Source organism: Rattus norvegicus, chromosome 3 (genome assembly GCF_036323735.1).
Source record: "Rattus norvegicus strain BN/NHsdMcwi chromosome 3, GRCr8, whole genome shotgun sequence".
NCBI classification, from domain to species: Eukaryota; Metazoa; Chordata; class Mammalia; order Rodentia; family Muridae; genus Rattus; species Rattus norvegicus.
The window spans coordinates 33,525,234-33,552,536 of NC_086021.1; the positions used below are offsets into that span (position 1 = coordinate 33,525,234).

At 51.0% G+C, this 27,303-nt stretch overlaps 1 protein-coding gene across 11 annotated transcripts in view; it reads left to right on the forward strand.

Annotated features, from left to right (window-relative positions):
- The window catches only part of Cercam (cerebral endothelial cell adhesion molecule), a 38,305-nt gene that overhangs the window by 9,721 nt on the left and 1,281 nt on the right, over positions 1–27,303 (forward strand). The window contains exons 1-16 of one of the 11 annotated variants that reach the window (XM_017591646.3): positions 1–1,424; positions 3,456–3,603; positions 4,492–5,986; positions 11,801–11,907; positions 14,746–14,856; positions 15,761–15,871; positions 17,848–17,958; positions 18,067–18,184; positions 19,300–19,434; positions 19,551–19,755; positions 21,997–22,116; positions 22,394–22,470; positions 22,567–22,673; positions 23,931–24,063; positions 26,221–26,348; positions 26,523–26,726. The exon at positions 1–1,424 is cut by the window's left edge and continues 4,717 nt beyond it. In XM_017591646.3, coding sequence (XP_017447135.1) covers positions 14,840–14,856; positions 15,761–15,871; positions 17,848–17,958; positions 18,067–18,184; positions 19,300–19,434; positions 19,551–19,755; positions 21,997–22,116; positions 22,394–22,470; positions 22,567–22,673; positions 23,931–24,063; positions 26,221–26,348; positions 26,523–26,726 — 1,466 coding nt within the window. In that variant the 5' untranslated portion in view covers positions 1–1,424; positions 3,456–3,603; positions 4,492–5,986; positions 11,801–11,907; positions 14,746–14,839. Of the gene's footprint in view, positions 3,604–4,491; positions 11,908–12,504; positions 14,857–15,760; positions 15,872–15,916; positions 16,536–16,576; positions 17,487–17,847; positions 17,959–18,066; positions 18,185–19,299; positions 19,435–19,550; positions 19,756–21,996; positions 22,117–22,393; positions 22,471–22,566; positions 22,674–23,930; positions 24,064–26,220; positions 26,349–26,522; positions 26,727–27,303 lie in introns of those variants that run through there. The other 10 variants (XM_063283485.1, XM_063283487.1, XM_063283488.1 and 7 more) reach the window with 10 other exon arrangements.

The window sequence follows — 27,303 nt, forward strand, 5'->3', positions numbered from 1 at the left end:
TGTCTGCCAGCCCCTTCTACCTCTCACCGCTCTGTTCTGTCTTCCTGCTTCAGATGGACTCTGGGGTTCTGTCCCCATGCTCCAGTGCTCAGAGTACCTGGGGAAGAGTACCCTTCCAGAGCACAGGGTGCCCTCTTCCCTCAGCACCCTAATACCCCCCTCTGGGACCACAATTCTGTCTTTCCTTTGCTTGTAATAAAGAAAATATCTCAGCTACCCTTCTATGGTTGCTTGGCAACTCCAACGGGGAATTGGGGGGGGGGGCTCTCTGGAGCCAATCTAGAGACAAAGAGTAGGATTTGGGTGGGTGACACGGAGCCTGTTCTTAGTGCTAACCTGGCCTGGCTGGGGCAGTGGGTGGGGGCAGGGGCTTTCTCCCACCCCAGTGTCTCACACCAATAAATATGGATTAGGGAAATGGGCAGAGTTTTTCTCACGGGCCTGAAAGGGCACATCTGACCTTTCTACCCCCTTTATGTACCAATGTGACAGTCAGACAGAGCAAAGAGCAGGACCCCCTGAGATACCTCCCCCATAGCCTTCTGACTTCGGGAAACTTTTCACCCTCTTTCTCCTGGCCCCAGACCAGGTCTCAACCCCTCCTGGAACCCAGGGATGAAGAGGATGCTCATTTTCAAGTGGGTATCTCAGCACCAAACAAGGCTGTGAGGTTCTGGACCAAAGCACCCTGACACCTGACCCAGCTGTCTACCCAGTGTCTCCTCATCCTGACTCTGTATGGCCGGGGCCTCCTCAGAGGCTCCATTTCCCATCACTCTCTGAACGTCCTCTTCTCTTTCAACCTCTTCTGTATATTCTTTGACCCTCCTCTACCTGGCCTTTTTTCTTTCTTCCCTTTCCAGTGCTCCATGAAACTGGGAGGCCCGTGTGCCTGCTATGCCATGTTCCTGTTCACGAAATAAGGATAGAAGGGAGGCTGGGCCGTGATCTCGCCCCCTGGTGCACTGGTCCTTGGCTGCTGGCCTGGGGTGGGATGGGCCACTCTGAATGGAACCAGTGTGGAGACAGGAAAAGCAAACACCTCCATGAGGGCCTCCCTGGCCTTGGGGTGGGGGTGGAATGGGGCAAGGGCCTGGGTCAGATCAACTTCTGTCTCAGCCTCTGTTGGCTCTTCTGAACCCCTAGCTTCTTGGACCCTCATCCCACAATGTCCAGAGGACAGTGAGCTGAGGGTGGGTTGAACCCGCTGGGAGACACCTTTGCTTCGATGTCTTTCCTTGCTCTTCCCAATCCCGGGCAGTGCCCTTCCTGCCTAGAGATGCCAAGAAAGTCAGAGGCTGGGATGGGCTGTCTGGCCAACCTTCCAAAATAAGAGCCCCACAGACAGGCAGTCATCTTGTACCTAAGCACCCAGCAGTGCCATCCACCTCTGGGCTGCGGGGACCCCGAAGATGTTCTGCCCGGTGAGTGCTCCTGTATTCTGAGACCAGGCAGGGGAGGGGAAGGCTCCTTAGAGCTCCATGAACTGTCCTGTCGTCTCCACGAGTTGTGGCAGTTTCTGTTTGGATGGTCTTACCCACTGCCTGTGGCTGATGTGTGTTGGTGGTACTTTGGAGAGAGATGTTGAAAGGACAGGAGAATATTTGCAGGTGTTAGAGAAACTGTTCTGGGAATGGCGGTGGGGGATTGATGGAGGCTGGGATGTTGGATTCCAGATTCCAAGCCAACCCTTTTATTTTATTTTATTTTATTTTTGAGACAAATACCATCATGTCGCCAGGGCTAGCCTCAAACTCAGGTACAAGCCATCAAACTTCCCAAAGCCACTTTTTGAAACAAGGTCTCATGATGTGACCTTGGCTCGCCTAGAGTTTGCTATGTTGTTGAAGCTGGCCTGGAACTTGCAGAAACCCATCTACTTCTGCCTTCCACAAGTTAGGACTAAAGAAATACTCTGCCGAGTCCAGCCCATTATTTTATTTGGCTAGCATAACAGAATCACATTTAATCTTTGAAAAGCTGTTGGGATAAGGTGGGCTATGCCTGTGATCCCAGACAGGAAGAGGGTCAAAGTTCAAGGCCAGCCTGGGCTGTATACAATGCTTAATGCTAAACTGGCTACATGAGTCCCTGCCAACGAACGAACGAATGAATGAATGAATGATTTGTGCGGTGAGTTAAGAAAGGGCTGCTCAGCCCGAGTGAGTGGCAGTCGGTGGGGCTAGAGGTCAGGCCTGAGGTGGCAGCGTGCAGCTCAGCCACTGCTCGTTCCCTGAGCACCTTTGTGTCTTCCTCTGGATGTAAGAGGTAAGGAGTGTGGACAACACTGGGAGCCTCTTCCCCTTACATCAGAACTCCAGACGACCTGCTGGTGTCGGGCTCACTGCAGCCTCCCCCCCCACCCCCAAGTCATAGTTGGCCTTTTGTCACAGATCCCAGAGAACAGATAACCCCTCGGGTTGCATTAAAAACCCAACTGCTTCATGGAAAGGAAAGGTAATGGCATGTCATACTTTCCCGCCGTGCCCACCATGAGGGGAGAGGTGATGGCCATGTCCTCTCCATGGCCAGGAGGACTCCCTTCAGGGCTTCAGGCACTGTTCTTGAGCCTTCAACGAAGTTCACCAAATGGGCACTGCACAGACCACAACCAAAGAGAGTGCCACAACCTTTAAATGACCTTTTGTCTTGCCTCTGATTCCTTTTGGGGTGTGTGTGTGTGTGTGTGTCATTGTGTCCAGTCCCCTGCATCTGGGTGTCCACCCAGGCCAACCTGGCTCGTAGAGAAGAATCAATCTAGATTTTTAAAGGCACCTGCTCTGGGGATGGAATTCCCCCTGGGGATAATCAAATATTTATTTATTCATGGCCTTCTGTTGGGAGGGGAGGCCCTTCCACCCCAGCTCAGCCTGGGCCAGCTGCCTCCTCACTCCTTCCCACAGGGGCATAGCAGCCTGGCCCTGGGCAAGCCACTCGACTTCTCTAAGCCTCAGTTTGTCAGCTTTAAAGCAGAACTAATGACATACCTACTTCGTAAGGTTGATAGGGGTTGACATGATCAAAGCGGTGAAATCCAGTAAGGGTTTAGTAAGCCGGCACCTGGGTAGTGCCAGAGTGCATTGGGAGCCCTCTCTCCACCACATCTCCTCACACTGGATCTCACTGTGTTGTCCAGGCTGATCTGGAGCCACTGGAGCTCAGGAAAACCCATAGCCTAAGCCTTTTGAGTGGATGGGCCTCCTCCAGGTGTACATCCCCAGCCTGGCCACCATTGTTATTGAAACCCTCCCGCCGCAAGGGCAGAGAGCCTCCTGCTCTCAGTACCCTACTGTATGTAGCATCTCCATTACAGATAGGGAAACTGAGGCCTGGAGTGGGGAAGGACCTATCCAGGGTCACTTAACAGTTTCCCTGGAGAGTAAGAAGTGACACAAAACTCCTTCATTCCTACTTGGGTGCTGTCCCTTCCCTCCCTCTGCCTCCTGTCCTCCCAGGTGTTTCATGCCTGGCACCGCATGGGCCCGGGGCAGAACCTAGAAGAGAAGGCAGAGTCTGGCAATGGAGTAGGCTCCTCCGAGGCCATCGTGCGCTCAGGCCATCGTGCGCTCTCAGCCTCCGCCCTTTGTCTGTGGCTTTGTGATGGTAAGTGCTGCTCCTAAATCAGGTCTGTGACACTGTTATTGTCGCCCAGGGCGCAAAGAGTCTAAACTTTTCCCCTGAGGTCAAGAATGTGGCCAGTCCCCAAGCAGCCCAGAGCAAGGCCTGGGTGACTGGGGGTGGGGCTGGGGCCTCACCCCGAGCTGAGGCTAGATGTGTGGAGGGGAGGGGGTCAGGAGGAACAAAACGCTTTGAAATGCCTCCTCTCCATCACTGCCAACATTGTCCGCTGCCCGCGGGGGGCCTGGCACCGCCTCGCCGGGGCTCCGGCCCCCAGCCCTGGCCAGGCCTGGCCCAGCCTCTGAAAACGGACAGAAGGTTATTGTCCCTTCCCGCAGCCCTTTGTCTGCCCCAGTTCCAGATGTCTAGGCTGGGACCAGGGACCTGACCCATGGTGGGCAGGGAGGATGGGACAATAGAGGAGAACACGGGTCACTGCATCCTGAGAGGTCATTCCCAGACCCTGAGATCCCACCCAGCCTCAGCCGAGTCACCTTCTGAGCCATGTTAGCCTTGGGGTTGTCCCTACTCCTTGGCTCCTTCCTTAGACCAGGTTCCAGTCTCTGGAGAAAAGGTACAGGGATGCAGGCTTAAAACAGGAAGGAGGTCTTGGGGATCCAGAGACAGCAGAACCCTCCTACCCAGCCTGCTTTCTCTGCCTAGGGACTCCTGAACCAGTAGCTCTCCAACCTGTCCAGCTCCACTTTGAGCCTGGAGGTACCCATAGTGGCCTTCTCTGTCCCTTACTGATTGTGGTCCAACAGTCATACTGGCAAGATAGGATATTTCACACCAATCCTTAGTTGGGTGGTGGGCAGAGCGTTACCTGTATCATCAGAACCAAGGGCAGTTATTCCTGTCTCTGTTTTCCAGCTGTGGAGACAGAGAGGCTGGGAGGTGTTCACCAACCCCAGTGCTGGCAGCCAGGAGGCAGGGAAGCTGGGATCTTCGCCCAGGCCAACCGCAGCCACCAGGAGGAGTGATCACTAATAAATACTTGGAAGGTGTCTTGGCCCAACTCTCTATCCGGGGCTAGCGGTGTTAACTCTTGTCAGTTTCTCTATTTCACAGATGGGGTTCCCAAGTCCAGACCTCCTTGGGAAGAGGGCTCAGGAAAACTTAAATGGTAGTGCAGAGGCTGTTCTAGGGCTGCGCCAACCAACTCTTGGTGACTGAGATTACTCACACTGGCTTTCCTGCTTTTCTTTTCTTTTTTTTTTTTTTTAAGATTTTATTTATTGTATGTGAGTACACTGTAGCTGTCTTCAGACACACCAGAAGACAGCATCAGATCTCATTACAGATGGTTGTGAGCCACCATGTGGTTGCTGGGATTTGAACTCAGGATCTCTGGAAGAGCAGTCGGTGCTCTTAACCACTGAGCCATCTCTCCAGTCCCCCTTTCCTGCTTTTCTAGTCAATAAATAATAACTTATGCCACAGAGTTATCAAAACGAAGTTGTCAGATGAGCCACTGAGGCACCTAGTTAAACTCATGGTGGCTTTAAGGCTAACAGCTGAGGACAGCTATCATTGGTATAATCATTCCCAACAGGGGTTGGTAACATTTATCCCTTTGGACCTCACGAAGATTCACCTGGGGACAAGGCTCTGCGGGGAGGGAGATGGCAATTGTTGAAGGAGTTGAGGAAAGTCATACTTAGCCTTCTCGAAGGTCTCTAGAAGTCCCCACTGAGTCTGGGGAATGCAGAAAGCTGGGAGGCAGAAGCTGCAGCCTGGACCAGAGGAGTTAACCACTCCCAGGCCCTGGCCCAGTAGGGCTGCCACGCTGCAACCTAGAAACGAACGACTTTAGCAGAGGAGTCAGACTACTTTCCGATGGGCAAAACAGCTGGCCACTTAGGGAAAACAGCTGGCCTAGTTTCAGCCTCCTAAGAGCAGAGGCAGAACCTCAGAGGACAGCACCACATCTGGGGTCCTTGAAGAGGAAAGCATAGTCAAGAGGGAGAGGGTGGGTCTTCAGAGCATGTGGGTGTTGGGTGGGTACCCAGGAGACAGGAGGGGTGTGGGCTAATTTCTAGAACAGAATCCAGAGTATGTTAAGTTTAAACAGACTGGGCAAGAGTGTCTCCAGTTGGGATCTGAGGTCTCAGTCTTCTGTCAAATAGGACAGATGAGGACAGGGGAGACTAGGCTGTACAAGTATCTGCTTTTCCCTGGGTGTTCTTGGAAGTGGGCTTGGAACCAGAGGTGAGGATGGTGTCCAGGCTGGTCTCCTGGTCTGTGGAACTGTATCCAGAGCAGGGTGAAGGCTCATCCTCTGGCCAGGATCGTGGGCTTCCGTGACCACAGAGCAGGACAGGGACCCAGGGAGCCTCCGACCCAAGAGACGGGAAGCTGACAGCTGGTAAGAGCTCCATCCAAGGACCCTTCCTGCTTTGAGTCCCCATTTCCAGCCTACCTGGCTGCTAGGCTGTGAGAACTCCAGCCTGAGCTCTGACTAAAGCCCTGGTCTACCTTCGGGCTGCCTGTATCTACCCTTGGCGGGGAAGCAGGACTTGGAACCAGGATAGACAGGTTGAACAGGATAGGCAGAAGGTTAAATGGCGTGTGGCAAGACTCCATTGGGCCAGAGTTACCCATCTGAGCTTTTACCTCCAAGTCCCAGAGGCCTGGCACCCCTACCTCTTCTGTGAACAAGGGGTTATCCTCTAGCTCAGCGCCCTACTGCGCCAGAGTTACCCCCTTCCAATTTGAGTGTATCAGCTTCTGGCTGGTACACTTTTCTGGTATCACCTTTTCTCCCTGGCAAAGGACCTGCCCCTTGGCACCACATCTTAAAGGTCTTAAAGCTCAAGTTCCCAATGGGAAGGGGACAGTTCTTCCAGGGTCTCCAGTTCAGGATAGCCAACTGAATCAAGCCCTGGGGTACTGGCGCCACCACATGGTTTTGTGCAGAATTACAGTGGCTGAGGGGCACAAAACTGCTGAGAGGCGGAAACCCTGAGAGCATCAGTTGCATCTTCTTAACCTGTTGGGCTCCAGGAGTGACTATTTTCTAGAGAAGCATGGCGGCTCAGCATGCATGCAGCAGCAGTTTCCAACTCAGCCTGTGTCAAAATGACCTGGAACTTTCCACTAAAGCAGATGGCTTAGTGGGTAGGTCAGTGATAGAACCAGCATGGATCTCTGACCTGGTGGTAAAACCAGAATTCCAGAACTCTTGAGTCTAAGGTAGAAGGGTCCAGGGCTCCTGACCATTCTACATTACATGGTAAGACTGTTTCCAAAAAAAGACTGATTTTTAAAAGGAAAGAATTCATTTTATTCCACTCCCAGAGTTTCAGACTTCCTAGGCTGGGGGATGGGGGTAATGTTTGCTTTTTTTTTTTTTTTTTTAATAAAGTAGGGTTGTTATGAAGATGGTGGAGCCATGCAGGCCATACTGCCCTCAGACAAATGATCCTCCTGCTTTAGCCTGTTCCACAAATCCTAGCTTTTGTACGTTGAGGTACAAAAGAGAGAAGGGAGAGGAACCAATGCTTGAGACAGGGTTTTACTCCTAACCCTGATTGGCCTTGAACTTGTGACAGTCTTGTGTCCTTAAGCATCCAAACTGCTGCTGGGATTATAAGTGTGAACTGCCCTGCCCAGCTGGTATTTGCACAGGTGAGGCCTAAGCTACTGGTCTAAGAATTTTACCTTGGTGAGCACCGTAATTCCAAACTTCTGTGAGCTTAGCCTACACCACTTTTAAGAATACATCTCATAGCTGGGCACCTTTAATCCCAGCTCTCAGGAGGCAGAAGCAGGTGGATATCTAAGAATTCCAGGCCAGTCTGACCTACATTGTGAGTTTCAGAATACCCAGAATTACATGATAAGACTCTGCCTTAACTTCCCCTCCCCAGAAGACCATAGCTCATGATCATTGTAGGAGCCAAAAGACCGTAGGTGGATTGCCACTTGGTGATCTCGCCTCCATTAGAGACCCCACATACATCTGTGGAGGGGCCACATAGTCCTTAGGCTCTGCTTAGCCTGGGACTAGAAATGTGGATGGGAAAATGGGTATCTGTAGTGGAAGTCAGAGCAGAAGGGTCTCGTGCATGCTTTCTTACTGGCAGCTCTAAAAGGCAGCTCTAAATAAGGTCAGAGGAATAAGGTTTTCCCATTTGGCCTGATTTTCTTCCATCTTCCCCACTCAGTACCTAGCCTGCCCCATGTAAGGGGGTCATCTTTTGTCCTCAGTCTCCTGCATCCAACCTACCAGGTCCATGGGATTCCCCACCTCACTGCTGCTTGGCAGACCTGTTTCTCCCAAGCAGGGAACCCAAAATCTGCTATTAAAATTGTGTTATTGTTATTATCTTTTGAGACAGGGTCTTACTGTATAGCCCTTAGCCAGAATACACACACACACACACACACACACACACACACACACACACACACACACACACTTTCTTTGAGACAGGATCTCACGAGGGACCCTGGCTGTTCTGGAACTCACTCTGTAGACCAAACTGGTCTCAAATTCACAGAGATCTGCCTGCCTTTGCCTCCTGAGTGCTGGGATCAAGAGGGGTGTACTGCCATGCTCAGCCAGGTCAATTTTTTGTTTTGTTTTACCTCTTTTCCCCTGTTTGTTTGTTTGTTTGTTTTTTTTTTTTTTGGTTCTTTTTTTCGGAGCTGGGGACCGAACCCAGGGCCTTGCGCTTCCTAGGTAAGCGCTCTACCACTGAGCTAAATCCCCTGCCCCTGTTTTTTTTTTTTTAAGATTTATTTATTTATTTCATGTATGTGAGTACACTGTTTCTGTCTTCAGACACCAGAAGAGGGCACCAGATGCTCATTACAGATGGTCATGAGCCACCATGTGGTTGCTGGAATTGAACTCAGGATCTCTGGAAGAGCAATCAGTGCTCTTAACCACTGAGCCATCTCTCCAGCCCTCCCCTGTTTTTTTTGAGACAGAGTCTCACTATGGCCTGGCTGTCTTAGAGCTCACTAGGCAGACCAGGCTGTCCTCAAACTCAGAGAGATTTGCCTCCCAACTTCTGGGATTAAAGGCATGTCCGCCACTCCTCAATTTGTTTCAGTTATTTTTAAAGAATTTCATGGGGTGTGTGTGTGTGTGTGTGTGTGTGTGTGTGTGTGTGTGTGTGTGTGTGTGTGTATACAGTGTACAGTGATGTGAAGATCTGTACCTGTCACTCTACTTCTATCAAATGGATTCTGGGACTCCAATTCAGGTCATCAGGATTAGCGATGTGTGTCTTTACATGCTGAGCCATGTCCTTGGCCCTAGTTTTTTTTTTTTTTTTCCTCTTTTTAATATAGCAACACCACACACCAATGACAATGTACACCAGGCAGGCTTCAAAAGCTCTCCTGCCTCTTCTTTTGGACCTCTAGGATTACAGGCATGAACTACCATGTAAACGTTTTGTTTGTCTGGAGGCGGAGTCTTAGCATGTATCGTTGGTGGGCCCAGCTGTAGACCAGGCTGTTCTTGAACTTGTGGTTACCCTGCCTCTGCCTCCCAAGTCAGCTGCTAGGAATACAAATGGTGCCACAATACCTGGTTTTTTCTTTTTCCTTTTTTAAAGACAAGATCTCATGTAGTCTAGGCTGACTTGAAACTCCTTATGTTGTCAAGGATGGCCCCGAACTCTGGAGATTAATCCTTATCTCTATACTAGGAGTCTGCTTACACCTAGACTGGAGACTGAACCCAGGGCCTTGTGCAAGCATGCTACCATTGAGGTAGAGCCCCAGGTAGATCAGTCTCCACCTCCTCCTCCCTCGGTCCCTCCCTCCCTCCCTCCCTTCTTTTGATTCTGTCTCACACTGTAGCTCAGGCTACACTGTAGCTTAGGTTTTCCTGGAACTTACAATGTAGCCCAGGATAGCATCACATTCAAAGCAATCCTCCTGTCTCAGCCTCCCGGGTTTTAGGGTTGTAGGCCTGAGACAGCCTATCTGTCTCAGTGACTTTCATTTCTAGATTTGTTTATTTTTATTGTTTGTATATAAGTGTGTGTAGAGTGCCCTGTGTAGCCAGAGGCACTGTAGCATGCATGCTCCCATGCACATGCTTAACAACAACAGCAGCAACATTAAGTTCAAAAATAAAACAGGCATAATATCACACATCTATCCCAGCACTGGGGAGACAGAGGCAGGCAGATCTCTGAGTTCAAGGTCAGCCGGTCTACAGTTCCAGGACAGCCAAGGCTGCATAGAAAGACCCTATCTAAAATAAAGTAAAATAAAATTAAATAAGATAAAATAAAATCTTGCCCTGCTTCTTCCCAGCTCTGGGTGAGAAGACCATGATGGCCTATCCGAGTCCCACCTCTCCATCTTCCCTTTGCTTTGGCTACTCTGGCCCTCTTGCCCGTCCTATCACAGGACCTTTTGCCCGCCCGTCGCCCTTAATTGGCATTCTTTCTTTCAAGTACTCGCCATGCCTTGAAATTACACATTCGTGGGTTTGCCTGCTTCCTTCCATTTTCTGCTCACCAGCACTCGGGGCCTTTGCACCTGTGTGTCCTCACCCTAGAGTACCTCAGGAGCCTGTGCTGGCTACATACCCTCTGACTGGACAGGCCCTCGAAGGATACCGTGCAGAGCTGCATCCCCCAGATAAGGACGTGAGGAAGAGCTTGTCAGGAAGGGAACCCAAACTGAGATCCCAGCTCTTCAGGAAGGGACATGAACTCAGGCAGAGGGGCCAGAAAAGCAAGGAGGAAAAACCACGTGCAAAAGCCCAAAGTGTGAAGGCTTCTGGGAACTGTAAAGTGTCTAGTTTGGACGGGGCAGAAGATTGGGGCAGGTTGAAAGTCACAGACAGACAACACAGGGCCTGACATCTATGCTGAGGGCAGTGCCAACTTGATTTTCCAGTGCCCTTAAGCAAACCCAGAGCCTCACAAGATAGGCAAACTCTTTGTCCAGCCATGGTGTTTGTTTGTTTGTTTGTTTGTTTGTTTGTTTGTTTGTTTGAAACAGGGTTTCCCTGTGTAGCCTGGCTGTCCTAGAACTTGCTCTGTAGACCAGGCTGGTCTCGAACTCACAGAGATCCACCTGCCTCTGCCTCCTGAGTGCTGAGGTCAAAGGTGTGCACCACCACTGCCTGGCTGTTTGTTTGTTTGTTTTAATGCATTCTTTATTGTCTTTATTGATTGATTTTGTGTGTGAACATGCATGCCCGTGCAAGGTCAGGGGACAGCTTTCAGGATTTGGCTCTGTCCTTTCACCATGTGGCTCCTGGGGGTCAAACGTAGGTTGTCATGCTCAGTGGCAAGCCCCTTCACCCACTCAGCCATCTCAGCGGCCCCCGCCATCCGTGAGGAATAGGCCCTCCGAAGACACTGTGTTAGACTTGCTAGCTTCCAAAGCTGTGAACAAAAGAAGATTCTGGAGCTAGACAAGACAGAGCCCTGGGTTTGGGCTGTTTCTTTGTGACGAGATCTTGCTCCACTGTAGCTCAGGGTGGCTTTGAACTCCTGCTTCCTGCCCAATGTTGCCTCCTGAGAGCTGAGTTACAGGTATCCCAGTCACACCAGCTGTCATTTCAGAAAGGCTGTGGACAGGGTAAGTGCCAGAGAGAAAGCCTAGTCATGGTGGCACCGAGAGGTACAGTGTCCATGTGTCATGGTGGCACCGAGAGGTACAGTGTCTGTGTGTCATGGTGGTACTGAGAGGTACAGTATCTGTGCGTCAGTGTCTGTTTGTCATGGTGGCACTGAGAGGTACAGTGTCCATGTGTCAGTGTCCGTGTGTCATGGTGGCACTGAGAGGTACAGTGTCCGTGTGTCAGTGTCCGTGTGTCATGGTGGCACTGAGAGGTACAGTGTCCACGTGAGTGAACCTAGTGGGATGCAGAAGGAGGGTGGCCATTCAGGAGACACTGTCAAGGACAGACACTCAGGTGTCCTCTTCCAGGGACTAGGTGCACAGATGTGCCCTTTCCTAGAAGGGCAGGGACATTAGATTTCGCGGAAGACTGGGTTCTATCTTGAGACAGTTGTGTTTGTATACAAGTGGAGAGTCAGTTGTACAAGTTAGGGGTTCGGAAAGTGTGTGGCTCTCTGTTAGTTCTTTTGGAGGAGGAAGAATCCACTTGGGGCAGCTGGAGAACGCTGTTCTCAGGGCCAGCCTTGTTGTGTGGGTCAAGTAGTGAATGGAAATGAAAGATTTTTTTCCATTCTAGAAGTTTAGAGGGAGAGAGGTTGCTGCACAGGCCTCACAGACATCTCACTGTTGGGAAAGACGAAAGTCCTTTGGAATTTGGAAGGAGGAATTGAGCAGAGATTGTGGGTAGGTAAAGGGATGGAGGAGGCTGGGGCTCTACATTGGGAGGAGGGGGTACCTCTTAAATTGTAAAAGACAACAGAAGCTTGGGGAAAGGGGTGGAGCCTTTGGAGGCTGCTGGCCCATAGCCACCTCTTTTCTCCCAAACACAGCTTGGAGCTCCTTGGTCAGGGATAGAGTTGAGGACATTTGAAATGACACTGAGGACAGAGAGCAGGAGCCAGGGAACAGGGTTACAGGGTTACAGGGCTGGGTGGATACCTGGATGTTTGCTGGGCTCTACAAGGTCTCTGGCAGGATTGATGGGGAAAGCTGTGGGGAACAGGAGCAATGCCAGACAGGAGTGGATGGCCCAGGAGGTGGGGGCGGGTAGGAGGAAGGAAGCAGCTGGGATTGTTGGTGTGCTGGGGGTGGGGGGACTGAAGGCAATCGAAGAATCAACATCTTAGTTTGTTTGGACTAGCGACCCGCAGAAATTTAAACGTATATTTGTTTACTTTTCTCAGAGGCCTTCCTTCTTTCCTTCCTTCTCTTCGTCTCCTTTCTTTTTCTTTCTTTCTTTTTTTTTTTTTTTTTTTTTTGGTTCTTTTTTTTCGGAGCTGGGGACCGAACCCAGGGCCTTGCGCTTCTTAGGCAAGCGCTCTACCGCTGAGCTAAATCCCCAACCCCCTGAGCTAAATCCCCAACCCCTCCTTTCTTATATCTATCTAGATATATATATATATAAAAGATATAGAATATCTGTGTAAGAGAGGGGGGTATGTATTTGTGTCTTCCTTGATTTCTGTCCACATTATTGTAGTTGTTATTTTGAGACAGGGTTTCTCTGTGTAATCCTAGCTGTCCTGCAACTCACTTTGTAGACCAAGCTGGCCTCTAAGTCACAGAGATCTGCCTGCCTCAACTTCCTGAGTGCCGGGATTAAAGACCTGCTCCATCTCTGCTTTTAAAATGTGTGTGTGTTCTCAGGTTTGTATCTGAGTTCTATGATATTCTGCAGCTACCTAGCAAGACCAGCTTGGGCCAGGCATGGTACAGGTTGGTAATGCTGACATTCAGGCCTGTCTCAGGAAAACAAACAAAACACACAGGGCTTGGGGGCTGGTAATATCTCAGCGCAGCAAGACAACCTCAGGTGTCAGCTCCACCCTGCATCTCATCTGAGGCAGTGTCTCTTGTTTGCCTCAGCACGCACCAGGCTTCCTGGCCCAGGAACTTGTGGTTCTCTTGTCTTCCACATCCCTGTAGTTCTGGGACCACCTGGGCATCCAGCTTTAACTGTATCCTCGGAGTACGAACTCTGGTTCTCATGCCTGCCTGGCAAGCGTTTATCCCTAGAATTATCTCCTCAGCCTCTCCACCTTAGCTTTTGAGTCTTACTGAACCCGGGGTTCATGAGTTGGCTACATCACCTGGCGAGCAATGTTCAGGTCTTCAGGGATCCTCCTGAACCCCTCAGATCTGGGTTACTGATGTGTGCCTGTGCCCAGTTTTTATTTGAGTTCTGGGAATGTGAACAAAGGTTCCAATGCTTGTCTGACAGTCAGGTTACCAACTGAGCTACCCCCAGTCCATGCCTGTTTTGTTTGTTTTCCTGAGATATGCCCAAGCGTCAGGATAATAGATGTGCACCATTATGCCTGACCCAAACTGGTCTTGCTAACGTAGTTGCAGGATGTCTTAGAACTCAGGTTCCCCTGCCTCCAGCTATCCAGTTCCAAGGTGCAGGTATGCTCCCTGGTACCTAGCTCAAGAAAGCTTTTGCTCACAATTTTTGAGGCTGCAAAAACCAAGGTCAAGATCCAGAAGATCTGGTGTCTGGTGAGAACCTGTTCCTCACAGTTCCTCACAGTTGGCATCTTGTGTTTTGAGGACCTTTCTCAGGTCCCTTTTATTTTTACTTGAGAGAGAGGTGGGGAGGGGAGGTAACCCTTTAATCTCAGCACATGGCAGGCAAAGGTAAACAGATCTCAGAGCTCAAGCCCAGAGATCTACAGAGGGAGTTGCAGGACAACCAGGGAAACCATGTCTTAAAACAAACAATGGGGTTGGGGATTTAGCTCAGTGGTAGAGCGCTTGCCTAGCAAGTGCAAGGCCCTGGGTTCGGTCCCCAGCTCCGAAGAAAAGAAAAAAGAAAAAAAAGAAAAAAAAAAGAAAAAAAAACCCCAAAGATATCTTTTATTTTATGTATTTGACTATTTTGCCTGCTTGTATGTATATGCACCCTGCGATTGCCTGTTGCCCACAGAGGCCAGAAGATGCAGTCGGATCCCCTGGAGCTGGAGTTACAGATGGTTGTGAGCCTCCATGTGAGTGCTGGGAATTGAACCCGGGTCCTCCAGAACAATAGTCAGTGCTGAGCCTTTTTTTCAGCCCCACTTTTTAATTAATTGATTATTTTTGAGACAAGGCCTTACTATAGCCCAGCCTGGGCATTCTCCTGGCTCAGGTTCCCAGGCTAGAATTACAAGTGTGGTCTACTAGGCTCAGTGTCTCCCTTTTTTTAAAAAAAAAATTTAATTCTCATACTCCCCTGGAACTAGAATTACAGATGGTTGTTAGGTGATAAATGGGTTCTGGGAATTGAACTCAAGTCCTTTGTAAGAGCAGCCAGTGCTCTTAACCTCTGAGCCATCTCTCCAGCTTCTCCTCTCTCAATATCATGACACTGGTGACTAGGTTTTGGCCTCTGAATGTTTCAGGGCTAGTGGGAGGAGTCATAAGCACTCTGACCAAAGCACCCCTATCGCTAATGGGCAATGGCTCTAGATGTGTAGGATGCAGAAAGGGAATCCCTGTGCCAGAGACTGCAATGCAAAAGAGAGGACTCTACCTTCCCTTCAGGATGTTTCCGTGGGCCCTTCTCATTGTTGGGCCATTGGCCATAGCCCAACAGGAAGCCAAGCTCGAGATCTGAGTCCAAGGTTCAGCCCCTGGGATGCTGTTCATCATCAGGTAAGCCCTTTCTTTGCTGAACCTGCTCCTTCCATCCCCTCTCGATACAGGTAGTGTGTACTTTCCCTTTCCTAGTGTCCTGAAGAGGCCAAAAGCAGACCATTCAGGCGGAGGGAGGGTGGATATAGAGGCCTCTCTTCCAACCTGGTTCAGGCTCCCTGCAGAGAGAGAGCCTCAAATGCATTCATTCTCAAGGTCATTCATTCTCAAACCCTCAAGTTATCTGTCATCAGGCTGGTTTTACTTGTGTGAATCCGGAGACTCGGGGAAAGTGGCTGTCAGACGTTGGTGATAGATACTCAGCTGGAACTTCTTAAGCCCCTTTCCCTCCCCTTTTTTCTCTCCTAAGAAAGGTTGGAGATTCCTTTTCATTCTAACAGGAACCTAAAACTTGCTCTGTCCCAAAGGAGGTTATATCTCCTATTTTTGAGGGGAGAATGGGTCACTATCAGAGGTTCTGTGTTGACCTCCAAGTCCTACCCTCAGTTGGAGTGGACTTGGCTTTCTTTATTATTACTATTATTATTAATTATTAATTATTTTATTTATTTAATTTCAATGTCCCTCTTCCCAGTCCTTCCTCCAGGAGCCCCCATCCCATCCCCCTCCCTTTCGCCTCTAAAAGGGTACTCAACCACCCACCAACCCGCTCCCACCTCACCCCTCTAATATCCTCCTTCTCTGGCGCATAAGTCTCCTCAGGACCAAGTGCATCCCCTCCCAAATAGCCCTTCTTTCAAAAGAAAAAAACAAACACACATTATATCAAACTAAATCTTCCTCAGAGTCAAACTGACAAGTAATGTGATGATGTTGGTTAGATCTTATTTGGAAGATTAAAGATGTAATTTCTAATTTTATTGTATTAGAAAACAGTTGAAAGAAGGGCTTTGCTTTTTTTAAGGGCCAGAGCATGTGGAGGTGATGCGAGGTCATGGAAGCAGCCAGATCAACTGCACCCAATCCTCTTCACCAATCTGAGGCTTCCTCTCCAGCTCATCGCGTCATCTGCAGGGTAGGTGGAGTTACTGCCTGGGGCCGCCAGAGGGCGCCTCAAACGGAGCAGGGGGGCGGGAACAGGGCTCCCTGTAGTCTCCCGGGTCCACAGCTGAGGGTCAGGGAGCCCCGAATCCTGGGTGTCAGTATTCCAGGAGTGAGATGAATGCTCATGGTGCAAGCGATCCACCATGGCCCCCGGATACTCCCTTCTGTACCCACGGCTTTTGAGGTCCACACGGCGAAGGCGGACCCCAGGCCGCGTCTGGAGCAGGTGTCTGCCACTGGACATCTAGGGCCTGGGCGGAAAAGAGGACAGCAGCAGAGCGTACAGGAGCCCAAGAAGGGTGCAAGGGCCCCACTGTAGTAGTCACGCCCCTCTTAGACCCCGCCCCCATGCCCCGCCTGTCCCGCCCCCTCCCTGCTGAGGTGGGAGACCCGGGGCCCTCCACAGCCACGGAGTCCCGCCATGCGTATCGCACTGCTCCTACCTCTGCTGCTCCTGCTCCTGCTCCTGCTAGGGCCGCGGCTCCGGGCTGCCAGTGGCTCTGAGCCGACGCTACCCACCGTGGTCCTTGCCATCTTGGCCCGCAATGCTGAACACTCTCTGCCCCACTACCTGGGTGCGCTGGAGCGCCTGGACTACCCCCGGGCCAGGCTGGCCCTCTGGTGAGAGATCAGGGGTGGGTACATCTGGGCATCAAGCCCCAGGACCCAGGACGGCTATTGACCTGGAGGCCTCTTCCCTCCTGCCCAGACACTCTCTGGACAAGCTCCTCCCTCCCAGACTTGCCTCAAGCCCCTCAGCAGGATTCCTAAACCCCCGAGGGGCAAGAACAGACCTCTGAGGCCAGGGTACAGCCCAGGGACAACCACCACTCCTTTGGGCTCTCTACTCATCCTGGACTTCCTAGGCTTCCCGGGCTTCCCTTGGGTTTCAGTTAGGCCTGTCCTTTCTGACCCAGCCTTTGGGGCTAGCAGTACATCGCGGTGAAGACCTGTGGTCTGCCTGATGTGGCATAGAACAGACTGAACCTCTGAAATCCCCTGGGGCCCAGCATAGAAAGGACCAGTCAGACTGGAGGTTTCTAGAGAGCAGGTGGAAGGGAACCCTCAGCTCCAGGCAGCATGCTGAGCAGGGGTGTCAGGCTGAATCCCCTCCGGAGTGGTACTGCTAGCTTCTCTGGGTAGAGGGGCTGTCTGGTTCTCACAGCCAAGGGTGCGGTCTCATAGGACGCTAGGATCAGAGATTACAGCACCCTGTCTAAAAAAGCCAAAACAGGGAGGAGCCGGAGCAGAGGCTGGAGATAGACTACTCATAGCACACCAAAGTTGGGCTGGGGGTGGAGCTGTGGCCTGGGGAGGCTGCCCACAGTCACCACACTTGGGGAGTTAGTTAGTTCCCACCCCTGTAGGACTTGACACGTAGTTAGTCTTCACATCTGGGGAACTGGCTTAAAGGAACAGCATCCTCTAAAACCTGGGCTCTTGGCTAAGCCTTCCACCTCCATTACTAGAGCCCCTTCCCCAGCAGAGAGAAAGCTGTGTTCCATGGTAACAGAGCTTGGACCACCGGCACTTCTCAGGGGTGTTCAGAGCATGGAGTGATCCTAATTTCAGCTCAGGGTAATTAGGTAAGGAGAGAAGGGCAATGAGTGTTTTGTCTGATTCTGGGCTGGAAAGGGCCTGACTTGTGGAGCCATGGAGAGAGACAGAAGTGAGGGATCGTGGCAGGTGCAATCCTTAAGGTTAAGGGACTTTCCGTCTTTCCCAGTGCACACAGGCTGAGGATGTGGCTCAGTAGTCAGGGGCTTGCTTGGCATGTACAAATTTCTAGGTTCACAATACACTGCACAGAATTAGAAGGGAGGACGTGAAGTACAGAGAGTCGTGGACTGTGCCTGAGGTCACACAGCATACCCTCCAACACCTCCAGGGTAGCACACAACCCTCCTTCATTGCTCTCAGGACAGTCACTCTGTGTTGTGCTCACAGGGGTGCCACAGATCACAACGTGGACAACACCACAGGGATGCTCCAGGAATGGCTGGCTGCCGTGGGCCGGGACTATGCGACTGTGGTCTGGAAGTCTGAGGATGAGGCCAGGTGGTTAACGGAGGGTGCTGGAGGATGGAGAACAGCCATTCCCCAGGGCACAGCCCCCAGAGGAGAAGCCCCTCTCTTATGAGAGTATCTCTCGCCCCCCCCTTTCAGGTCCTATCCAGATGAGCAGGGGCCCAAGCACTGGACCAGAGAAAGGCATCAGTTTTTGATGGAGCTGAAACAGGAAGCACTGGCTTTTGCCAGGGACTGGGGGGCTGACTACATCCTGGTAAGGAAGCCTGGCTGGGGATGAGGCGGGAGGCATTAGTAAAGTCTGCTTACACCCAAACCATCCACAGGCTGGGTCTTTTGGAGACTGAGCTGAGACCCCTGTATTTAAGCTCATACTAGAGACTAAGGCTGGCTCCTTGACAGGTCCTAGGTTATGTGCCATGCCTAGATTCCTGAGCTTTTGTATACCTAGAGTATAAACCGAGCCTGGATCCCTGGAGTAGAGCTCAGATTAGATTTTTTTCAATATTTATTTTTGTTTTGTTTGCTCATTGGGTTTTTCAAGACAGGGTTTCTCTGTGTAATCCCGGCCGTCCCAGAACTCACTCTGTAGAACAGGCTGGCCTCAGAGCTCCATCTGTCTCCGCCTCCCAAGTGCCAGAATAAAAAGCATGGTCCGCAACCACCTGGTTTAGTCTTGTTTTTGTTATTTTTGAAGGTGGGTGTTGGGCCTGCATGTATGTCTGTGTATCGTGTGCATGAAGCCCACAGAGGGCAGAAGAGGGCCTATGAGCTCCACATAGTCTATGGGTTTCCACCCAGGTCCTCTGCAAGAGCCACCAGTCCTTTTAGTCAGACCCCTCAGATACTACTTTGGAGTTACTGTCTCAGCTAGATCTCAGATAAGCTACTTAGATCTGCTACTTGCTCTACTCAGAATTCTTTTTTTTTTCTTTTTTCTTTTTTTTTTTGGAGCTGGGGACTGAACCCAGGGCCTTCTACTCAGAATTCTAAGCCAGCGTCTCAGAATGGCCCCTTGTCAGAAATGGTTAGCCCCCCCCCTTTATCTGTATCCTGTATATATGTATATATGCATGCATGCATGTATGTATATATGTATGCATGTCTGTATGTATATGTGCACATGCTACAATATATGTGTGCATGTCAGAGGACGGCTTTCCAGAGTTGGTTTCTTCTGTGTGGATCCCAGAGACTGAATTCAGGTAGTCAGGCTTGGCAGCAAGTGCCTTACCTTTCTAGCCACCTCTGTCTGGCCCCGGTTAGATCTCTCTGTAGATACCCAGAGCCACCCAGAAGGAATTCCCACTCATGAACTCTTTGGTCCTGAGTCTCAAACAGGATTCCCTGTGACATTGTCCTTCTCCAAAGTTCGCAGACACAGACAACATTCTTACCAATAACCAAACACTGAGGCTTCTCATAGATCGGCAATTGCCAGTGGTGGCCCCAATGCTGGACTCCCAGACCTATTATTCCAACTTTTGGTGTGGGATCACTCCACAGGTGAGACTGGGTGCGGCCTCAGGAGCCCCAAGGTCTTGGGAGGATAGGTCCTGAGGCATCAAGGCCTTTGGGCCAGGATAGGCTTGGGCCTCAGCCTAAAACATTCTTTCCTTTAGGGCTACTATCGCCGTACAGCTGAATACTTCCCTACTAAGAACCGCCAGCGCCAGGGCTGCTTCCGGGTTCCAATGGTCCACTCCACCTTCCTGGTATCCTTGCAGACGGAGGAAACAGCCCGACTTGCCTTCTACCCACCTCATCCCAACTATACTTGGCCTTTTGATGACATCATTGTCTTCGCCTATGCCTGCCAGGCTGCTGGTGAGGACCAGGCCTTCTTCAGCAGTCCTTGGAGACCCCTGGGCCTTTGCACCTGCTTAGCATGCCAGTCTACACCCTAGATTTCATCCTGTCAACTCCTGCTGGTCCTTTGGGTCACTGGCTTTCTTAAATCTACCGCCTAGTGGAGGAGATGGGCTACTGGGCATTCCTATTTGTCATTGTCAGGAGCACCTACTGTGTGACAGCACCCACTGTGTGACAGGCACTGGGGGGCAGGGGGATAGTGGTAATCAGGGAGTCCCTGCCCTCCTGGAGCCTGCAGTCCAGTTAGTCATCACTGACAGGAAGGAGACCTTGATTATAGGTGTTCTGGCAGCTCAGCCTAGAGTTGATTCAGTCAGAGAAGATCTCATTGAAGGAAGTAAACTCTTGAGCTGAGACCTAAAGTGTGGCAGGCAATAGTGAAGCAAACAGCAAGAAAAGGGGTTTCCTTTTTTTAGATTTACTTGATTTTGTGTACGAGTGTTTTGCCTGCATGTATGTCTCTGTACAGAGACTTGCATGCTTGGGGCCTCCAGGAAATGGTGAATCTCCATGTGGGTTCTGGCAATCGAACCTTGGCAGCAAGTGCTCTTAACCACCGCACCAACCCTCCATTCCCCAGGAAGAAGTATTTTGAACCAGAAAGGCCAGTACGTGAAGACCCCATGATAGGAAGGAGCATAAGAAGGCAGGTGGTGGAGTGCAGTGAGGGTGCACAGTGCAGGCGAGGCAGGACAGGAAGACATGGCCAGCCCTGGGATCCTGATGGGCGCAGACCTGGTCTTTAGCCTGCCAGTGCTCTGTTGCCCTAGAGGGTCACACAATCAGACTGGCACAGTGAGATCACGCTGGTGGAGTGGCTGTGTCTGCTCCATCGCTCTCCCTCCCTCTTATTCCTTTGAGGCAGGGTCTCTCGCAGAGCCTGGAGCTAAAGCTGGTGGCCATTCAGCCCTAACAATCCTTCTGTCTATCCCTACAACCCCGACCGGGTTTACAGGCACACACATGTCCAGGGCTTCTTCCTTTCTATTTTGTTAGTTGTTGCTGTTTTGCATGTGTGTTAGATTCAAACTCAGATCCACTGTGCTGAGCCATCTTCTCAGCCATGATGTTGATTTTTTATGTAATGTATATCTTCGTGCTGGGTGGAGGTGGTACACACCTTTAATCCCAGCACTATGGAGGCAGAGGCAGGTGGATCTCCAAGTTTAAGACCAGCCTCTGTGTGTGTGTGGGGGGGGGGGTGTTAGGAATGGAACCCAGGCTACACCCCAGTTTTTACTTTTTGGTGCATGCCATTTGACCACCAAGCCACACCCCCAACTTGCCAGTATTCTGTTTAGACAAGGACTCACTATGTAACCATGGCTAGCCCAGAACTTACTATATAGACCAGGCTGGTGTTGAACTCAGAAATCCACTTGCCTCTGCCTCTCCAGTGCTGGGATTAAACACGTGTGCAACTACACCTAGCATTATGATTTATTTTTATTTTGTGTTCGAGTGATATGTATGTATGTGTATCACTTGGGCGTAGGGCCTGAGAAGGCCGGAAGAGGATGCTGGATGCCCTGGAACCAGACTTACAGGTGGTTGTGATTGAACTCAGGTCTTCTGCAAGAGTAACAAGTGCTTTTAGTTGCTGAGCCATCTCTCCAGCCCATAATTATTCTTAAGAAGAAAATTACTTAGAAAGAAAATGTTTGGCTGTGAGTGGGAGAACTCCAATCCCAAGAGCATTGGGCATAGTGGCACATGTCTTTAATTCTGGCACTCCTGATCTCCGTGGGTTCAAAACCAGCCTGGTCTACATGAGGAGTTCCAGGCTATCCAGGGCTACAAAGTAAGACCCTATCTCAATCTCCCTTCCCTTACCAAAAACTCCCAACAACCCCAAGGAAGAGCCAAGGATGAAATTAAGGCCGTGATGAGGGGCGCCCTGCCAGAGAAGGCTGTGGCAGTGGGATTTGGACCCGGACGGAAGCTTGGCTAGGCTGTGAGACTATCTGGAGAGGGGAGAACTTTCCTGATTGTCAGGGAGGGAAGGGCACTGATTGTTTTGTTTATGAGGTACTGGTGAAGTCTGCAGTGTGTAGGCAAGCAAGAGGAGAACTGCTGGAAGTTCGGCCCAGTTTCTAGCCCCTGTGGCACAACTGAGTCTCAGAGAAAACTGGGGTCACTGACAATGTCTAGTGAGACCCTCGCTCCAGCTCCAGCACTCACACAGCCTCTTTGCAGGGGTCTCAGTGCACGTGTGCAACGACCATCGTTACGGATACATGAATGTAGGCGTGAAACCCCACCAGGGGCTGGAGGAAGAGAAGACCAACTTTATCCACCTGATTTTGGAAGCACTAGGTGAGGGCCGAGGTTTCCTGTCTTCCCACAATGCTCCGTTCCTAGGCATAGACTTAAGCACATTTGGGTGCCAGCCTTGGTCTGAACTATGGCAACGAGCAAGCCCTTTCCTCAGTGTTCTGATCTATACAGTGGGACAGGAGCTCAGGGAGCCTGTCCTGCCAGGTGTCCTGCTGGAGCCATAGTCATGAAGCTGAGGCTGGACCCCAGGGGTCTGTGACCAGGGGTCAGTAAGGACTCATGCCTGGGGCTTGGGGGTTGTTGTTTCCTTTTGCAGTGGACGGGCCCCCCATGATGGCCTCAGCTCATGTATCTCGGCCCCCAAAGAAGCCCAGCAAAATGGGGTTTGATGAAGTAAGTCTCTGGCCTACAGAACTGGGGCGGGATGGATAAGAAACCCTTCTTTGGGCTCACATCTCCCCTCCTTGGACTCATGTCTACTCTCTCCAGGTCTTTGTCATCAGCCTGGCCCGCAGACCCCAGCGCCGGGCTCGAATGCTGAGCTCTCTCTGGGAGATGGAGATCTCTGCCCGGGTGGTAGATGCTGTGGATGGCAGGTGAGGCTCCCAGGGATGTGGCTTGGGGATCAGGACAGCCATCTTGGGATCCTCGGAGTGGACAAGCAGACCAGTTGAATAGCTTCCTATAGATCCAGGAGGTAGCCACATGGGACTTGAGTCCTGCTGTCTCAGGAATGCCAGAGCAGGCCAACAGGACAGGATGTCCTCCCTCAGCCCACCCCCAGGCCCTGGGTTGAGGGCTCTCACTGCCACTATGTAAACTCTGAGAAACCGCCCCATCTCTCAGCCTTACTTCTCCTTGGTACATAAGCATGCTCGGTGTCTGTGGTCCCTGAGAGTCTGGTGAAAAGTTATCCAGACCCAACTCCTGGCCAGGGGGAGGTGGCCTCAGGGAAGTTCTCCATGCTAGAGTTAGGTCCCTGAGGGACTGGAGTGTGGAGAGCATGGGGGGAAGTCTGTGTTCCACAGGGATTCAGTGGCCAAGCTACAACTGCTGCCAGTGTCACATGTCCCAGATGCCAGCTGCTGTTTGCTTCAAGCCCTATATAAAATATATTTTGAGATACACACACACACACACACACACACACACACACACACACACACACACACATATATATATATATATATATATATATATATATATATATATATATATATATATATATATATATATACACATATCAAACACTGTATCCTGCTGACCCACTGGTATCCCAGTGGTCCTTGCCTTGGTTTTGTTTTTTAAGACAGGTTCTCAGGTAGCTAAGTTTGTCTTTGGATTGGCTGTGTAAAAGAGAATGACCTTGAATTCCTGATCCTTCTGCTTCTGCCTCCCAAGAGCTAGGATTACACAGGTGCACCAGGGGTTGCTTTGTTCTGTCTGCCTCTTTCTTTCTTCCCTTCCTACCCTCTCAATACAGGGACTCACATAGCTCTGGAACTCACTATGTAGACTGGGCGGGCCCTCAGACTCCCAAAGATCTGCCTGCTTCTGCCTCCCAAGAGCTTGGATTATAAACCTGCACCATTATGGCTGCCTACCCTGCAGGGTATCTGTCCTTACTGGGCCTTGATTCAGAAAGTCTCTAACTTGTTGTCTGCTCATCCTGTGGTGCCTCCCTGTCCATCCTCCTGAGCCTTCTTTAAGGGGCCAGAGTTCTGTAAGCCCAGGCCACATGAAGGGGTTACAAAGCTGGGTCATCCTTTAAACCAGGCTCCTGTGTGATTCTCTTCAGCAGGCGAGGCCCCTCTGGTTGGTGCTTGTCACCCATGTATGCTTGTGTCTCATAGGACACTCAACAGCAGTATCCTCAAGCACCTTGGTGTGGACCTGCTCCCTGGCTACCAGGACCCCTACTCAGGCCGCACCCTGACCAAGGGTGAGGTGGGCTGCTTCCTCAGCCACTACTCCATCTGGGAAGAGGTGAGGATGCCTGCCCTTTTAGGGATGGCCGAGGGACTGATTGACCTTTTTTCCTCAAGATTTATTTATTATATATAAGTACACTTTAGCCGTCTTCAGACACGCCAGAAGAGGGCATCAGTTCTCATTACAGTTGGTGGTAAGCCACCATGTGGTTGCTGGGATTTGAACTCAGGACCTCTGGAAGAGCAGTCAGTGCTCTTAACCACTGAGCCATCTCTCCAGCCCATGACTGGTTGTCTTATTCAGTTGGTTGCCTGGCACACAAGTGATTGCATGAGTGAGGGGCGAGCGTGTCCTTTGAACCTTCATGTTCAACACTTCCCTGGCACCACTGAGTGGTGGATGACGTTGTTTATCCCACTGTCCCTGTTCCCTAGAGGGGATTCTTCCCTGGTAACACGGGGGACAAGGAAACTATATCTGTCTCACTCCTGTAAGAGAGAGATCCCATGGGTGGGGAAATGGCTCAGTGGTAACATGCTTGCTGGGAAAACGTGAAGACCTGAATATAGAGTTCAGTGCCCACAAAAATCTGAGTACAGTGGGTCACATCTGTAGCCCCGGTATTGTGGGACAGATCCTGTGGGTTTGCTGGGCAAGCCAGTCTAGATGAGATGAAAGGTCCCGGTTCAGTGAGTGACCTTGCCTCAAAAATAAGGCGCGAGACTTCTCTGAAGCTCACACACCGGGTGCCTTACTTCTCCCCGAAAACCACATTCTCTTAACCCTCATGCTTAAACTAATTTTTAGAATAGTTTTTAGAATATTTATTTGTATTTTATGTGTGTGAGTGTTTAGCCTGCGTGTATGTCTGTACATTGCATGTGTACAGTGCCCTTGCAAGGTGTCAGATCCCCTGGACCTGGAGTTACAGATGGTTGTGAGCTGCCATGTGGGCGTTGGGACTCAAACCTGCTGCGTCACGTGCTCTTAACAGCTGAGAACTAGAACCTCCAGGTTCTTAAAAATATTTTAAAAACTATATTTAATAAACTCCAACTCGCTTCATTGAGGGGAAAAAAAAGAGATGGGCAGTGGTGGCTCACGCCTTTAATCCCAGCACTCAGGAGGCAGAGGCAGGTGGATCTCTGGGTGTTTGAGGCCAGCCTGGTCTACAGAGTGAGGTCGGGACAGCCAGGGCTACACAGAGAAACCCTGTCCAAAAAGTCAAACGAGGCAAACAAGAAGGTGTTTAGCAGTAGAGAAATAGATCCTGACATTGACCTCTGCCCTCTAGATGTAAGTGTACGTATACCGGTAAAAGGAGGGGGACGTCATGGGGTTCTAGAGGGTGACACAGATCAAAAGAGGGACCCCAGGCTGCGCTTTGTTGGGGAGGTGGAGGTGTTTCTGACACATGTACAAGTTTGTCCGTGCTTGGCGGCGCAGATGAGCAGTGAACCTTCCAGACAAAAGGAAATGGGCACATTCCTGCAGGTGGGAAGGTGTGACAGGAGGGGAAAGCTGGGGACCCTGGGGCACTCAGCCTCAGTCCCTGGCTGGGGCACTCAGCCTCAGTCCCTGGCTGGGGCACTGCAGGAGAACTGGAGGGCCCTGGGTGCCCGAGGGTGCCCCCTTCAGGAGACAGAGTGCATTACCTAGCTTTCCCTTTCTTCCTCGTCAGGAAGCGAATGTGTGTGCGCGCCATCTTTTTTCTGGTTCCCGTGTGTGGACTGACGGAGGGGATGACTCAGCTGGCCCTTTACCAGCTGATTACACATTCTTTCCATGTTGTCGTCCACAGTTACAGAGAGTCGCTTTCCTTCATAATCTTAGGAGTAATTTTGTGAAGTCTCCTCTCATACCCCCCCACCCACCCCTGGCTTCAGATGACAGAGCAAGGACCTCCCCTGAGGCCGAGCAATCACACTGGCCCTGAGAGCGCTTTAGTACTCAGCGTCTGTAGCAAAAGTCAGGACTGTCGCAGGATTCTATCAGCTCGACTGTGGCACGCCAGCTCAAGGGCCTTGAATGCCATGGCGAGATGGATTTCAGTCTCTAGGCAGTGGGAGCCCCAGCATGCTTTGGGGAGCTCCATGATACGGTGAGGATTTGGTATGTGGCACATAGCCAAGAAGTGTCTGCTGGCCTAGGCAGGGAGGAACAGGACAGCTCAAAGCTGCAAAGCGCTCTCCTCTGCCATGTGTGCTGCAGGTGGTTGCCAAGGGCCTGGCCCGGGTGGTGGTGTTCGAGGATGATGTGCGCTTTGAGGACAACTTCCGGAAGCGTCTGGAACGGCTGATGGAGGATGTGCTGACTCAGAAGCTGTCATGGGACTTGATGTAGGCAGGCTACCTCTCAGGACAAGGGAGATGGGATATGCCTCTGGGGCCTGCTTCTTTATGCCGGGGTCCTAGCTAGCCCTTCCTACAGAGACTGACCTTGTCATATCTGGGAAAGGGCCAGGAGACCCCGGCCTCTATAGGGACTCCTGCCACTTTTGCTATCATTTGCAGCTACCTTGGCCGGAAGCAGGTGAACCCTGAGGAGGAGGTGGCTGTGGAGGGGCTGCCTGGTCTCGTGGTGGCCGGGTACTCTTACTGGACACTCGCATACACCTTAAGCCTGGCGGGCGCTCGCAAACTGTTGGCCTCTCAGCCTCTGCACAGAATGCTACCAGTGGATGAGTTCCTGCCTGTCATGTTTGATCGTCACCCAAAGTGAGACCTGGGTTAGATAGGGCAGGGTCAACCTAGCCAGGAGCCCAAAGCAAAACCCCTTACTGGGCAGATGTTCAATGTTCACCCACATGGTGTCGGTCACCCAAGAGTTGCCCAGGGGCCAGGCTCAGCTAGATGTGGGCACTGTGTTCTCCATGTCCATGTGGGCTTTAGTTTAACTAAACTAAAGTTAGTTTGTTTATTGTACACTGTCTCTGTCTTCAGACACACCAGAAAAGGGCACCAGATGCTCATTACAGATGGTTGTGAGCCACCATGTGGTTGCTGGAAATTGAACTCAGGACCTCTGGAAGAGCAGTCAGTGCTCTTAACCTCTGAGCCATCTCTCCAGCCCATTTTTTAAAATTAGATATATTTCTTTACTTGCATTTCAAATGTTATTCCCCTTCCCGGTTTCCTGTCCATAAGCCCCCATTCCCTCCCTTCCCCTCCCCGCAGCCCATGGGTTTTATTTTTAGATTTATTTTAAATTTTTAATTACATGTGTCTGTGTATATATTTGCATGTGAGTGCAGGTGTCCAAAGAGGCCAGCAGAGGGCATCAGATCCCTTAGAA